The sequence below is a fragment of the Urocitellus parryii genome, chromosome X, assembly GCF_045843805.1.
Source record: "Urocitellus parryii isolate mUroPar1 chromosome X, mUroPar1.hap1, whole genome shotgun sequence".
In the NCBI taxonomy this organism is placed as follows: domain Eukaryota; kingdom Metazoa; phylum Chordata; class Mammalia; order Rodentia; family Sciuridae; genus Urocitellus; species Urocitellus parryii.
In genome coordinates, this window is record NC_135547.1 from 69,042,474 (window position 1) to 69,059,762 (window position 17,289).

Consider the following 17,289-nt stretch of genomic DNA (forward strand, 5'->3'; position numbering starts at 1 on the left):
TTCTCTCTTCCCTGCCAAATTGCAGAGATAAAACATACTCCCTTGATAAATGCCTAGTAGCAAAGACCCAACCAATTTAAGTTTTCAGCATCACTTTCTGAGTTTCAGTTTTTAAACCCATGCTTAAAAACATGAAAATTGTGCATATACATATAAAATGGTTAAACATATCTACTCAAACACCTATCATTCTTCAAGTTGAAAATGTGCAAAATATTTTCTTCTAGCTTTTTCAAGTATACTGTATATCAAAATTATCTATAATCACCAGAAATTCTTACATTAATCAAACTGTAACTTAGTACCCAATTGATTAACCTAACCCCATTTTTCCATTCTCATCTTCAGTAAGCACCATCCTGCTTTCAATTTATGAGATCTACTTATTTAGGTTCCACATCTGAGTGAAATTTTGAGGTAATTGTCTTTGCGTGTCTGGCTTATTTTGGATAACATATCAATCTCCATTTTCATCCATGTTTTCAAAAATGACAGGATTTTATTTTATAGTTAAACCATAGTCCATTGAATAGACTGCCACATATTATTCATTCATTCATCAGTCAGTGGATAATTAAGTTGACTCAATATTTTAGCAAGTATGTATACTGTTGCAATAAATATGGGAGTGCAGATAACTTTGAAATCAACAGATGGATCTGTCTATCATGTATCTATGTATCTATCTATCTATCGTCTATCTACACAGGAGTGGGATTTTTGGATCACATTCCAGTTCTAATTTTATGAGGAACTTCCACACTATTTCTCATAGTGGGTGTACTAATTTATATTCCCTACAACAGTGTGCAAATTTACCTTTTTCTCTATATCCTTACCAAAACTTGCAATCTTTTGTGTTTTTAATAACATCTATTCTTACTGGAGTAAGGTGTTATCTCACTATGATTTTGATTTGCATTTCTCTAATTTGCAATGCTGAACTATTTTCATGTACCTCTTATATATTTTCAAGTATGCTTTTTAGAAATGTCTAGGTCTAATACCTATTATTATATCAGACCACTTTTTTGCTATTGAGCTTTTTAAGTTCCTTATATATTATGAATATTAACTCATGGTCAGATGTATAGTTTTCAAATAGTTCCTTCCATTCTGTCCTTCATTCTGATGATTATTTCCTTTGATGTGAAGAGGGTTTTAGTTTCCTATGTTCTCCTTATTTTCTAGCTTTGATTTTGTTCCTGAGCTTTTCAGGTCTTGTTTAAAATATTCAATTAAAATAAACAAGATGATAAACCCTTAGGCAAAGTAACCAAATGAGAAAGAGGACACACTTTAATAAATTAGAGATTAAAATGGTGGCATTATAACAGACACAACTGAAATCCAGAGGACTACTAGGGAGCATTTTGAAAATTTATATTCAAAACAATTGGAAAATTTAGAAGAAATTAAGAAGTGCTTAAGATGTAAACCTATAAAAATTGGACTAACAGGATTTACAAAACTAAACAGACTCATAATGAGCAATGAAATTGAAGTACTAATAAAAAGTTTCCCAACAAAGTCCAGAATCCACATGGATTCATAGTTGAGTTTTATCAGATCTTTAAAGAATAACTAATATCAATGTTCCTCAAATTACTCAATGAAATAAATGAGAGGAAATATGTTCAAAATTATTCAATGAAGCCTGTACCATTCTGATACCAAAACTAGGTAATGGAATTTCAAGAAAAGAAACATATAGACCAAAAGTATAATTGATGAGTATTGATTCAAAATCCTCAATAATATGTTAACAAGTCAAATTTATCAAAACATTAAAGATATCATGAATATAATCATTTGGATTTAAATCAATATACCTCATAAATAGAATCAAGGGTAGAAATCATGTGATTATTGCAATAGATGCAAAAAACTTCAACAAAATTCAATACCAATTTATGATTAAAAATTACCATGAAGAAACTGTAGATAGGAGGAACTTACCAGAACAAGACAAGGATTTTCACTTTCACAACTGCTATTCAAAATATTACTAGAAATTTTAGTTAGGGCAAATATTCAAAAGCAAGAAATAAAGGATATACAAAATAGGAAAGGAAGAAGTCAAACTATAACTGCTTGAAGATGACATGATTCTATAATTAGAAGACTCAAATGGTTCTCCCAGAAGACTTCTAGATCTAATAAACAAATTCAGAAAAGCAGTAGAATACAAAATCAACATAAAAAATCAATAGCATTCCAATAACAAATTTACTGATAAAGAAATAAGAAAAATAATTCAATTCGTAATAGCCTCAAAAAGAATCAAATAAGTAGGAATCAATCTAGCCGAGGAGTTGAAAAATCTCTACAATGAAAGTTACAGAATACTTAAGAATGAAACTGAAGAGGAAATAGAATATGAAAAGACCTTCCACATTCACTTACAGAAAAAATTAACATCATTAAAACAGCCATATTATCCAAAGCAATCAATAGAAACAGTATAATCCCTATGAAAACCAACAATGAAATTATTCATGGAACTAAAAAAAAAGTTCTAAAATCCATATGGAAGAACATAAGACACAAAATACCTAAACAAAAAGAGAAATGCTCAAGGCATCTTAGTACTTGATTTCAAAATATACTACAAAATCATAGTAATGAAAGTAGCAAAGGATCTGCATAAAAAGAGACACACAGACTAATGGCACAGAATAGAAGAAACCTACAGACCCACAATCCTCTGCTTCGTCACAAAGGGGCCAAAAGCACACATTGAGGAGAAGACAGCTTCTTTAACATAAAAAAATCAAACAACCCAATCAATACATATGTAAATTAACTGAACAGACTCTTCTAAATAAAAAATTCAAATGGTGTAGAACCACAGCAAGAAAATATTCAAAAAATTTAGCCATCAAAGAAATGTAAATCAAAATTGCACTGAGATTTTATCTTACTCCATTTAGAATGGCAACCATAACTAACATTAATAATAAAAAATATGGCAAGAATGTTGGGGGAACAATACATTACATTACATTATATTAGTATAACCAGTATAGAAATCAGTGTGGAGATTACTTGAAGGCTTAGGAATAAAATATGACCCAATTATACCATAACTCCTTAGAATAAAAGTCAAAATATTGTAGTGAAGGAACATCCCAGGTGTCAGTCAGTAGATTACTCATAAAGAAAATATTATAAACACACACAGAGAGAGAGAGAGAGAGAGAGAGAGAGAATGGAATTTTACTCAGCCATTCAGAAGAATGAAATTGTATCATTTGCAGTGAAGTGGATGAAACTAAACATCATCAGGTTAAGTGAAGTAAACAATAATCAGATTGTGAAAGGTTATATATTTTCCCTCATATGTGGAAACTACAGAGAAAGAAGGAAAACTAAAGGAGGAATTTCACTAAAAGAAATTGGAGACCAGCAAAATAGAAGAGGTTCAAGGGGAATGAGAAGGGAAGGGAAAGGGGAGGTACTGGGGACTGAAACTGATCGAGTTATGTGATGTTCATGTACAAATATATAAAAATAAATCACACTTTTTTTTAATAATTATTATGCACCAATAACATTTTTCTTTAAAATGAAACTTTCAAAAGAGTAACATCCTTAAAAAAATTAATCCTTTAAGTAACATCCTTAAAAATTTAATCCTTATAGATGGTGTGAGTGTGTGTATTGTTAAAGACTCTTCTAAAATATTATTAGAACTAATAAATTAAGCCAATAATGTTTAGGGATACAAAATATGAGTTCCTTTATCCATTCATCTGTTGAAGGGCACCTGGATGTATCTGGAAACTATCATGCTAAGTGAAATAAGCCAGTCTCCTGAAATCAAAGGTCCAATGTCTCTCTGATTTGTGGATTCTAACACACAACAAGGGGGTATTTGGAGAATAGAAGTTCAGTTATTAGACAAAGGAGAATTAAGGAAAAGGAGGGGGATAAGAATGGGAAACCCAGTGGAATTAATCTGATATGCCTTTCCTATGTACATATATAAATGCACCAAAATGAAACTGAGCTTGTAGTTCAATAGTAGAGCCCTTGTCTTGTATGTGTGAGGCACTGGGTTTTATCCTTAGCATCATGTAAAATAGATAGATAGATAGATAGATAGATAGATAGATAGATAGATAGATAGAGGTATTGTATCCAACTATTACTAAAAAACTATATATATAAAATATAAATGCACTGAAATGAATTTCCACATTGTGTACAACCACAAGATTAGGATCTAATTAGAATAAGATATACTCCATGTTTGTATAAATATGTCAAAATATATTCCACTGTCATGTATAACTAAAAAGAACAAACAAAAATATCTGAGTTTCATTTTAAATGCTAATGGCAGAGAACACTTTGCCTACACACTAGGCACAGCACTAAATTACTTCCCAGGTGGGTATGGGAGAGTTTTATGATATTTATATGTAATGTTCCTATTATGAAGAGATAACACATGAAGTTTCTTGACTGACATGACAAGGTAGAACAGTTTCCTTGACTACAAGTGTCTTCACTACTCCAGTATTATCACAAGAGTGCTAAACACTCTAAATGTCTGCAATTAGAGATTGTTAATATATGTATTGTTCAATTTACAATGTGTATGTACAGCCATGATCTCAAGTTAATTCTCATAAAAAAACTGATACAAGTAATATTATCAACCTCTTTTCAATGATAAGAAAAACTACTCAATAATTGAAAAAAACAACACTGATACCCCAAGTACATTGGTTTCATTTTGTATTTTTGCATTTAATGCCACCCCTTCAGTGATGAGCTGTTATTTTGAAATTTATACTGGACAGAGTTTTTTTTAATTAATACAAAATATATGTAGAAAAAGACAATTACCCCTAGGCAAGAAGTAGTACAGAAGCTCTAAAACACTCACCAGTTTACTGCAGATGTTATCTGGGAATAAATAGAATGGCTCCATCAAAATTAAACTCTGAATACCCAGGTTTTGCCTTGGAGGATAATATGCAAATCCAATTTTAATCTTTTTTGTGTTTGCTTGTTATGAATTGTAAATAAATAGTTAATTACCATTCCAATACCCTTTCCCCCAAGATATGCATTGCTATTCACATATAATGCACATACACACTCACAAATTTACACATTTTATTTTAAACAAATATCCACAGTATGGAAACACTAATTGTTGAGAGAAATCTACTGGTGATTATGTTCCAGACCTATATGTTTCCAGCCATTGTACTAGTGTGTAGGAGTCAAAAGAAACTGAAGGTCACCTTGTAGTCAAAGCGTTAATAACTAAATAATGATTAAAGAAACCTTCATTGTCACATCACTTCTTGGGGCTATTTACAAAACTTCAACCTCCCCAAGATCTGCTTAATATTCTTTCTACCAATACTTACCTTGGTAAAGTCTACTTCTTGATCAATCACAAAATTTATATTCTTGATTGCTGAATATGGCTGATCAGTTGAGCCAACAGTTACCAAATCTAGTTCATTTAGCAATTTAACTTCATTGCCATGTACACTAGCATCAAGTTGTTAATGCAGAAGGCTCAGTCAGGCTTGTGTGAATCATTGCTGGGTATGTGATAACTGCCCCAATTTCCCTAGTTTCTCTTTGTTCCCATGACATACTCTCACTTTGGAGTTATTTTATTCTCAATGGAAAGTCAGAATTTCCATTTACCACACTGCCAATTGCCTTTGGGACATTTCTCAGCTGAAGATACCACTAGTATGCCAACATTTTAATAACTAAATAGACAAGCAACCAAAAATGACATAATATTTTTTCCCCACAGACCAATACTTCCTTGAACTTTTTCTCTGGTGAAAGATAACTTTTGCCTATCACAAAGGATTATAATCTCAAAATTACCTTTGATTCTTTTCCTCACCTCCCACATTCCTCCTCCCATCAGTTACCAAGTGTTGTTTAGCAATTTTTTTTTCAATAATTTTCATTTTACTCTTCTTCTTAGTTTCCACTATGCAGCCTCCTCAGTCTGCAAAGGCAATATCTTATGTCTGGACAATTAAAATGTTTCCCTAATGAGGCTTCCCTCTTCCATTATCACCATATTCCAAACTGATCTCCACTGTCAAGTTCATTCATCTTCCTAAACCACAGCTTTTATCACAAACCCCTCTCCAAAGCCTTCAAGCAATAGGACTGCCTCCAGGTGAGGGATTTTGTTGTTTTTGTTCTGGGGATTAGACCCATGGGGGGCACTTGACCACTGAGCTACATCCCCAGCCTTTGTTTATTATTACTCTAAGTTTCTTAGGGCCTAACTAAGTTACTAATATTGGCCTTGAACTTGAAATACTCCTGCTACAGCCTCCTGAGCCATTTGGATTCTGATGACGTTTATATACCTCACTCAAGTATTCAAAGTGAGGCCCTCTCTAGCTTCACTTTCCCTCACAAACTAAGTTCTCCAGCTGTCCACAAATATTCCCCCCCATGTTCAACTGTTCCATTTTTCCCATACATATGTCACATTTGCTATACGTAATCTTTCACGGCTAGGTTAAAAGCTCCCCATCATGTTGGGCACAGTGATGCCCACCTATAATCACAGCAACTCTGGAGCCTGAGGCAGAAGGTTTGCAAGTTCAAAAGCAGCTTCAGAAACTTAGCAAGGACCATCAGTAACTTGCAAGACTCTGTCTAAAAATAAAATAATAATAATAGCAAGACATGGGGATGTGGCTCACTGGTTAATTACACCTGGGTTTGATTCTCAGTATAAACAAAAGTTACCCTTATATAGATGTCTTATGACTACCCAATTTAAAGTGGGTTTCCCCATTCCACCTCAGTATTCTCTTTCTCATTTACCTATCACATAACTATGAATGTTTATTCATTGATTTTTTTTTCTATCTGTTTGTTCTTTCCACCATTAGAATGTAATTTTATCAGGGAAAGTACCAAAAAAAGTCAATGCTTTATTTCTAACATTTCACAGATTTACTGTTATGTCATAGCTAAATAAACATCTATAGAATGAATGATTACTGATTTATTAATTCCACTATGTACACCTGCTCAAATCAACCTCTTTCCTTTAAATGTCTTTTCTCAATTCTCTGATTTTTTGAATCATCCATCTGTATAACTCTGTGTCTGTTTTGGTGGAGCTATTTTTGGCTATGCCTTCATAAAATATGTTCTCCATTCTCTATGATAATATCATCTGACATTATACAAATTGTGGCTTGATGTATATGTTGCATATTTATCTTTTGTCTATCATCAATTAGATTGTAAGAGGCTTGAGTATATCTTATGAAGAACAGAATGGCAAAAATATTAATTGGTTGTACTTCACAAATTTAGGAAACTCTCATACCATGACTTTATATTCTTATAAATACTCCTGAAACTTGTCTATGACTGTCCATCTGTCTCACTAAGTAGCTCATCTTCATTGCTTGACTTTAGTAATACCATCTTGGCTAACATGGAACACTCATTAACCACTGAATGATGTGTTAATATGCTATGAGTAATTGCTACCTTTTCTGTAATGCAGTTCAAAATACCATATTGATGGGGAAATGAATACAGACCACTGGAGGATGAATTTAATATAGCTATGGTTACTGGAAATTGCATAGTCAGGCTACAAAAGATCATAAGTTCTCAGGAATATGCATAGCCTTCTTTCATACCAGGATGTATTATATAATTCCTGACATATATTTTCATGTGTCAAGTCTTGAGATATTAAAAAAAAAACTTTCCTTTCCAATTTGGATAACCCTTTATTTCATTGTTTTCCTAATTTCTGTGACAAGGATATCAATATTATGCTGAATAAAAGTGTTAGAAAAGGGCATAAGCTTACAACTTTTTACCGTTCATTATGATATTAGCTATGAGACTGTCATTCATGGCCTTTGTTGTTCAGATGTGTTCTTTCTATGCCTGATATGTTAAGAGTTTTTAATCACAAAGTGATGGAAGATTTTTAATTTTTTTTATATTCCCCAATGATTTCTTGATCTCTTGGTATCTGTTGTAATGTCTGTCCCATTTTTCGCCTTCAATTTTATTTATTGGATTCTCTCTATCTTTATTTGTTCTGTTTAGATGTACATGACAGTAGAGTATATTTTGAAATATCATACATACATGGAGTTTTCTGTATCTATTGACACAATCATATTCTTGTCCTTCATTTTTCTGATGTGTTGTACCACATACATTCATTTGTGTATGCTGAACCAGCATTGTATTCCTGACATATAACTTATCACTGTTTTCAGGCAACATAGTTTTATTATTAAAGAATATACCCCAACAAAAACTTATAAACAAATGCAATAAAGTTGTAGGATACAAAACCACCATACTAAAATCAAATCAACAGTGTTTATACATATCAATAATGGACTAGCTGGAAAAATCAAGAAAGCGATCCCTTTTACCATTGCTGCAAAAAAAAATGCTTGGGGAAAAATTTAACCAAGGATGTGAAAGAATACTACAATGAAAACTAAAAATCACTGATGAAATAAATTGAAGAGGATATAAAAATTGAAAGATACCCCATGCTCATGGATTGGAACAATTAATTTTGTTAAAATGTGTATACTACCAAAGTGATTGACAAATTCATTGCAATCCCTATAGAATCCAAATGAGTTCTTCATATAGAAAAATCATTCTAAAATTTTCATGGAAAAAAAAAGACTTCAAATAGCCAAAGCAATCTTTAGCAAGAATAACAAAACTGGAGGTAGCACAATATCTAACATCAAAACATAGTATTGTTATAGTAAACAAAATAGTATGGTAATATCATAAAAACAGACATATCAACCAATAGAACAGAATAGAGAACCCCAAAATAACTCCACATTTTCATAGCCAACTGAATTTCAACAGAAGCATCAAGAATATAGATTGGAAAAGGATAGTCTCTTCAATTAATGGTGCTGGGAAAAGCAAATATCCATATGTAGAAGAATGAAACTAGATCCCATGTCTTCACCACCTATAAAATCTGACTCAAAATGGCCAAAAAAAAAAAAAGACTCACATACAATACCCAAAACCATAAAACTACAAGAAAAAAATACATGGCAAATGCTATATTATACTGGTCTGGTGGGAGATGCTTTGGATATGACTCTAAAAGCACAGGAAATAATAAGAAAAATTGAGAAATTGGAAGTAAGATGGTGGTTAAGTGAGATATTCCAGCAATTATGTACCTATATAGAAACCTATTCCCATACCATATTACTTTCACAGGATTTAATAAGACCCGGTGAGAAAACTCAGTGCCTGATTTTCATATAATAACAATTATAATTATAATTAAAAAATATTCACTGAAAAGGCAGGAAAAAAAGATGTCTATATCATGCCTTCCCCAACTCCAAGCAACTCAGTGAAGAGACATCTCTTGCTTTGGAGAGGGAGATGGAATTAACCATGGCCTTAGACTTCAAAACCAATACCAGGCCTTCCACAATGAAATTAGTGCCAAGGAAAGCTCCACAGCTATTTCACTAGTCAATACCCACAAACTGAGCCCTTGGACTCTACTTATGTAGGCATCTAAGGGATAACTTCTATCATCTTTCCACAACCTTCAACAATAAGACTCCACCCACTGATGAGTTGGATAGAGAAATAAACACTGAACTTAGCTTTGGTGTTCAGTGCTGGCTAACACTGTGAGACCCAATACAATATGGAGACCACAGTCCCCTATACCCAAGCCAGTGCTCAAGAATGAGCCTCTAGGCCTGTCTCATCACCAGGAAGAGACCTAGACCCCAGTGGAGAAGACTCATGTTTTGAACTGCATTACCACTAGCCATGGCATAGGCCTGTCATTTACCCAGAGACTGTGCAGATCCCTGTGCAGTAAGACTCAAGTAAATCTCACCTAATCATTAACCTGAGTAGCCAAGGGACAGTTGCTACCACCCCTCACCTAAACACTGGCACTACAATAAGAAGGTAAACTCCTCCCACCAAGGGTTAGGCCATGAAAGTGAGCACAGGACTGTGTCTTGGCAATGAGTGCAAGGAGATTGATCCTTAACAATGTGAATATCCTAATGATCCTTATTCCCAGCCTATTATCTGGACCTGACCCAGTGTCAGGTAGAAATGCATAGACCTCATTGATTGAATTTTCCTTCCAGTCAGCAACAACCATGACTCATTGGAGTGGTCCTAGGCCATAAGTCTACCTCAGCAATGGGAAACAAATATCACTGAGGATGTTGGTCCTGCCCACATACTGTACTGGTCTCAGCAGGCTATGGGTTCTCAGTGTGACACAGCATTGTAGCATTGCTTGCCATAGGACAGCCCACATAATTCTTCCATTAACTCCAAACAGCATAACATTTTGAGGGAAAGTTAGATAAGTGCCAATTTGTTGTACAGAAAACTCTAAGGTGAGGCCCACAACCAGGCAAATCAAATAGTACCTGACTACATACCAGTGACCATGGATAAGATCTCTGGGACTACTCTAGATTCAGGTGGAATCTTTTGAGGATGGACTACACATTTTAAACACAACCTCATTTATTTTGAATAGACCCAATGCAGATTTCAGAAAAACCTGGGCTTTGATCTCCATCTAGTGTTCAAATAGTGACAGGACACCAATAGTGGATATAGAGTGCAGTTGGTTGGTTGCTGAAATAAGATTCAGGGAAAAAGAAAAAAAAAAAAAAGGCTGACTTCTTAGAATTTCTGGAATGACAAGCAAAAACCCATACTGTAAGCATGGATGTTCATCAAAAGGCCTGAAATGGGACCATCATATCACCCAGTTATATCACTTGTCAGTATCCAAAAGAATGAAAGTCACCATACTTTACTGATGCATATATATATCTCAGCCATTAAGAAGACAAATATGTCATTTACAGGAAAATCATGTTAAGTGACATAAGCAAAAATCAAAAACTCCAGAATCATATTTTCTTTCATATGTGGAAGCTAGAGACACAAAATTTTTTAAAATGACTCATGAAAATGGAATGGAAATCAGTAAGATAAAGGAAAGGGACTGAGGAGGGGGGAAGAGGGGAAGTGAAAGGAAGGGGCAATACTGCAGAATGAAATTGGCTAAATTGTGTTATGTGAATGTATGAATACATCACAATGAATCTCAATATTATATATAATTCAACAATAAAAATGTTAATGGTCAAATTATAAGTGCTAAAATAAATACTTAATCCTTCAATATGCAGATGATGTAGTATGCCAATATGAATCAACATCTTCACCTACTAACAAATAAGGCATCAAAAACTAATGATACAAAACCCAATACGTGCAAACTCTCAAAAGGAGAATTGAAAATAGCTGTTCAAAGGAAATTCAACAAATTTCTAGAACAGACTTAGAAAAAATGACTCAATACTCTGAAAGAGAAACTTAACAGACAATTTGAAGTATTTTTTTAAAAATCAAACAAATTGTTAAGTTTAAAAGTATACCAAATAAATGCAAGGCGCAGTGGTGTACACCTGTAATCCCAGCGGCTCGGGAGGCTAAGGCAGGAGGATTGCGAATTCAAAGCCAGCCTCAGCAAAAGAAATGCACTAAGCAACTCAGTGATACCCTGTCTCTAAATAAAATACAAAAAGGGCTGGGGATGTGGCTCAGTGGTAGAGTGCCCCTGAGTTCAAATTATGGTACCAAAAAAAAATTATACCAAACAAAATTAAAACATGGGTTGAAGGCATCAATAGCAGAACAGATCAAACAGAAGAATTAGCTCAAAAGCAGGCAATTTGAAAATAGAGGAGTAAAAGGACAAAAGAATGAAAAGGAATGGGGAAATATTATGGGTATATTATGGTAACATTAAAAGAGAAGAGAAAATATTTTATTCATTGATGTTCAAGTAGGACTTGAGAATATCAACAGAAAATTTCTCAAACCCAGATAAGGATAATAATATCCAGGCACAGGAAAGTCAAAAGGCAAGAATGTTCAGAAAAAAATGAACTCTTATGTACTACTGGTGGAAATTTAAGGTAGTACAGCTTTTATAGATAACAGTGTAGATGTTCCTCAAAACCCACAAAAACCCCACAGATCTACCATATAATGCAGCTATACCACTTCTTGGTACATATACAAAGGAAATGAAATCAACATACCAAGGAGATATCTGAATGGTCTTGTTTATTATTCTGGCATTATTCACCATAACTAAGATATGGAATTAGCCTAGGGGTCTATGAACAGAAAAATGGATACATATATATTTTGTATACAGACACAACCACAGAGAATGAAATCTTGTTATTTCAGCAAAACAGATGAAACTGGACATTTTGTAAAGTAAAATAAGGTGGATAGAGAAAGACAAGTACAGCATGGTCTACTTAATATGTGTGAACTAAAAATAAGTTAACCTGAAAGTAGGATATTTATTACTAGGGACTTGGAAGGGTATATTCAGGGGATTGGTGAAAAAGAGTGGTTGGATTTGATTAGTGCACATCACAAGCATGTTTGAAAATTCCACAGTGAACTCCATTTACATAGAATTATTACAGTTAATAAAAAGTATAAAAATATGTTTGTATATCCTCACAAAAAGAAAGATGTCTGATGCATAAACAAAATCTTGCAGCCTTTTTCTAGAAACAGTTCAGAAAAAAATAAAGATAAGCATAACAATCTCTAAGTCTTGGCAAAAGTTCTTGAGAAATTACTAAGAATCATCACCGGTTTTCATGGAAAAGAAAATTGAGGGAAGGGTTGAATGAAATTTACTGCTAAATTCAATGTATTGGCAGCATGGTTAGTGGAGTTTGAAGAAAAAAGTGAATTGTTTTTGGCAGTCCCCACACTTGGCACTCTGGCCTTACACCTTTCACAGCAATAAGTTCTACACTCAGGTATGCTAAAAATTCCTTTCTATGCCTATCTCATGATAAAGCATAAGGCATGAAACCTTATCATACAATTATGTGCAATAATTGTTCAATAAAATAATATTGAACAGTTCAGCTTTGACCTAGCCAAGATACAAAGGACCCAAGAAATGTATGCTTTTCTATCTTTGGCTATGGGTATTAAGAGAGGAAAAGAACCACTCTGAGTCAGAGTTGTTACAGTATTGGTCATCAGAGAGAAAATGTGTCAAAAGAAATTTGACTCTTTTGAACAGATGACAAGCCCATAAGACTTATGCTCTCATTCATCAAGGCGCTCTTTCTCATACTGCTGGTGATAAAAGAAGATTCCTATGCAGGCCATACCAAATTTCTCTATATGGTATGGTTGTTATTCAGTGTTTGTGTATATACTGTCAAAAACTATTATGTCTAGCTTCACTCCATTCTAGCTATATTACATTTGTACTTCAGAAATTTCACCTATAAAATGGGGATAATTGTTTCTGCTTAATAGAATTGTGGTGAGAATTACTTTTGTTAAACCATGTAAATCACATATTAGAGTACCTGGCACAGTGTAAGTGCCTAGTGAATTTTAGCTGCCGCTATTGTTGTTGTTGTTGTTGTTGTTGTTGTTATACTCTACCAGTCACCATGGTATACAGGACAGTTTCACTGATCTGATGTTTCCAGAATGCCTTCAGAAGCCCTTGTTTTGGGGATGGTGTGAGCCACTGAGTTCCCAGAAGCTATCTGCAGTAGCATCTATCTATGCCAGTAAATTATTCATTGTTTCATTCTCCAACTCCTCCCTATAGCTTTTGTTCAAGCTCTCATCTGAAAAAACCTTTTTAGTCATAGCAATTCTTCACATCTGATGTATCAATGTTAGTTAGATATGAAAACCCTGCTTTTTGATGTGAGGCTTCAGCCCAGTGCCAGGAAAGATAATTGGAAGTAAAGTTGACTTTAAAAAGTAAAGATTTTCATCAACATTCCAGACAGCATGTTTGTTCCATTTGCTTTCTACTCTTCATCCTTGAAGTTTCACATAATTCTTTCATTATTCAAATGATAAACACAATTGTGATTCTCATTATATATCACTAACTAGTGGTAAGAAGTATTAAGTTCTCTAAAGTTCACTTCAGAATTTGCTCTCCTAGCCAGCCACCTTACTTCCATCTTGGTATGATAAGGCTTTCTTGTAGTCCTCATACCTGACCTGCTCACATTTTTCCTTCTTTTCTAAATTCTATCACATGCCTTTTCATTAGCCCATAGGAACAAAATAAGACAGGAGTATAGCACATAGAGAAAAATACATACTGATCTTCCAACATGATTCTATGCCAACCACTGTGCTACACAGACTATATATATTCTCATTATTGCTCACTGTTAGAGATTATGTGCATAATAATGAGCATCTGTTTAGGAGCTACTATATGATAGATTCGTTAAAACTAATCATCATTCCTCCTGCATTAACTCTCTAGAATGGATGCAATCACTCTCACTTTGTGGATGAGAAAACAAGATCAAGGAGCTGAAGTGACTTGCTCAACATCGTACAATTCCTCAGAAAATAAGAGCCAAAGCTTAAAAATAGGCTGACCCATCTGATTCTAAAATCTATGTTCACCTTCTCCAAATGAATAGCTAAGTAAATGGCCTAAGAAATTATTCAACTGTGTGTCAAATATTTAAATGATTTATAATTAATTATAATGCTTTCAGTTTTAAAGAATAATTGATTAAGACACTGAAGAAAATTACAAATAAATTTTCAATAAACAATAATCTACGTAAGTTCTATGCCATTAATTTTTTATTCTTAAAATGGCATAGAACTTAAGTAGATGTTACCTTACTTTTACATGCTTTTCTATGCAACCAAAGTCAGTAGAGCCTATCCAACTGACATACAGGATACATAGTCAGGAAAAAGCCACCCTATAAAACTGGTAGAGAGAACTTATCTGGCAGATGAACAAATATTAATTTAGGGACACAAGAAGCATGTAAAAGTAAGGTAACATCTACTTGCCTTCCCCCAATGTATTTTCATTTCAGCAGGATTATACTTTAATCCTAAACAATGAATTTTCAATGATATATTATCAGGCATCTTGTCTGGTGTATATTTGAGCTAACCATGATAGTCACATTTCCCTGCCACATCGAATCAAATCACAGAGGACAGCTTTATCTTATCAAGTTGAAAGTTTACCTGAGACAAAGAACTGTATGCTTCTCTCATCAATGCCAACCTTGTTTACAGCTATGCAGTAATATATACCAGAAATATTGCTGGTCAGTATGGTCAGTGAGCTCAGGGTCTTAAAGAGAGAAAAAGAAATTCATTAATCACAGTTATAAGATAAGGTAGCAATTAGTGCTCATCACTAAATATTTCTGACTCTTTTCCCTTCCAGAAAAATAGTAAGAATTCCCATTCTGGCTCCTTCGTGATTAAATGAGGCTGAGTGACTTATTCTGGCCAATGATTTGAAAGTGGTAATGCTGTGTGTCTCTTCTAAACTGGAGCATTTATTTTGTATTGCAAAACCCTCCAAAGCTTTTGGCTTCTGGCATGATGATTATCAATATTTGAGCAGCCTGTATCCCTATAGGGTTAAAATTAAAATGTAATGTGTCAGCATGTATCCCTAAAGAGTTGAAATTTTTAAAAAGCCTTCTTGCAGATATAAATATTTATAATTTTAAACCAGATTTTGGAGGCATTTACTATCACTGTACAACCTAAGCTATCCTGACTGATGCATGAGGCTATATAGGAAGTGGTATATATTTATTTATTCACCAATACATTTGACAAACATTCTAGTCAAGGTCTTCTTTGAGTATGGATCTCTTAGGAAGGGATTAGAAATAGAATAATATCCAATTTCAAGAGGAAATCAAAACAACTTATAGAATTCACAAGAATACCATACAGGAATTAACAATATTGCAACAAAGTACATTAAGTTTCAAAAAACAACAACTAACATTTTAATAAAACATTTTACAATGTGCTGGAGACAATGGTAAGTATTTTATATACTCTCTCTTTTTATTTTATTTCTATCCTAAACAACTCTATAGGACAAAAACCAGATATGGACAGGAAAATCACATTGAATTAGAGAGCTGCCTCACAGCCATCAGTTCAATCCCACAACCCCTGAAGTTTGAGATATCGAGACATTCCCAGACATTTACCAATATAGATTACAGCAGGAAAAGATACACGAATTCTACACTAAAGTTCCAACCTGCAACCAAAGTCAGTAGAGCCTATCCAACTGACATCCAGGATACACAGTCAATAAAAAGCCACCCTATAAAACTGGTAGAGAGAACTGATCTGGCATATGAACAAATATTAATTTAGGGACACATGAAGCATGTAAAAGTAAGGTAACATGATCTCCAAAGGATTAAAGAAATGTCTAGAAAGAAGCCGTATCAAAAGAGATTAAAATATTGATATAACTTTGTGAAGCCAGTGGACATTTGTCTGTCTTCATCTTACTTGAGCACTTAATTGCATTTAATAGAATCAGTCATTCCCTCCATGACACAATTCTCTCTCTTTGGTTCCAGGAAACCATTTCCCTAATTTACTTGCTGCATCACTGACCATTCTTCTTTCTGCTTTCATGGATCCTCCCTCTTAGTTTGACTTATACATGATGAAGGACCCAGAACTCAGACCTGGCTTCCATAGGCTTTCCTTAGCTCACCATTAAAATCTTCAATAAAACAAGACTTCACATTTCATATATCCAGTCTTACTATTATCAGAGCTCCTGATATTTACAATTTCCTTCTTGACATAATTTCTTAGATAAGACCAACACATCTAAAACCGAGCCCTTGATTCAACCTCCCATTAATGAAAATATGCTGTTCCCTTACTCTTTCCCATATCAGTCACTGGAAGCAACCAATTGGCATGACAAAAATATAGGAATACTTGATATTTTTTTTTATTTCCCTCCCCTATCTTCACAGCTCACCAATCAACAAAAAACTTCAAAACATCAAAAATCTTATTTCTGTCTATGCTACAACAATCCTAGTATCAACAGTTGTCACTCTTACCAAGACCATAAAAAAGACTTCTGATTTCTGCATCCTTTCTTGCCTCCTTCAAAGAAAATAGAGCTTCCAAGCAAATAACACATCAGAGTAAGCTCATTAAAAATTTATCGAGCCATGTTTCTCAAAATCACTAGACAGTTTCCCTATGTGCTAAGGATGAAATATAAAATAATTACTATTCCTTCAAGGCCTTATATTATCAAGTCCATGTCTGTTCTCAGACTTCAATTATTTTTACTGTCTCCTTTACTTTTCATGTTTTAGCCACACTGGATTT

General features: G+C 33.9%; 1 protein-coding gene across 1 annotated transcript in view; it reads right to left on the minus strand.

Moving 5' to 3' along the window:
* Nucleotides 1–17,289, minus strand: part of LOC113199412 (vascular endothelial growth factor receptor kdr-like) — a 308,409-nt gene that overhangs the window by 150,702 nt on the left and 140,418 nt on the right. Inside the window, exon 13 of the mRNA XM_077793590.1 lies at nt 15,133–15,241. Coding sequence (XP_077649716.1) covers nt 15,133–15,241 — 109 coding nt within the window. The remainder of the gene's footprint in view (nt 1–15,132; nt 15,242–17,289) is intronic.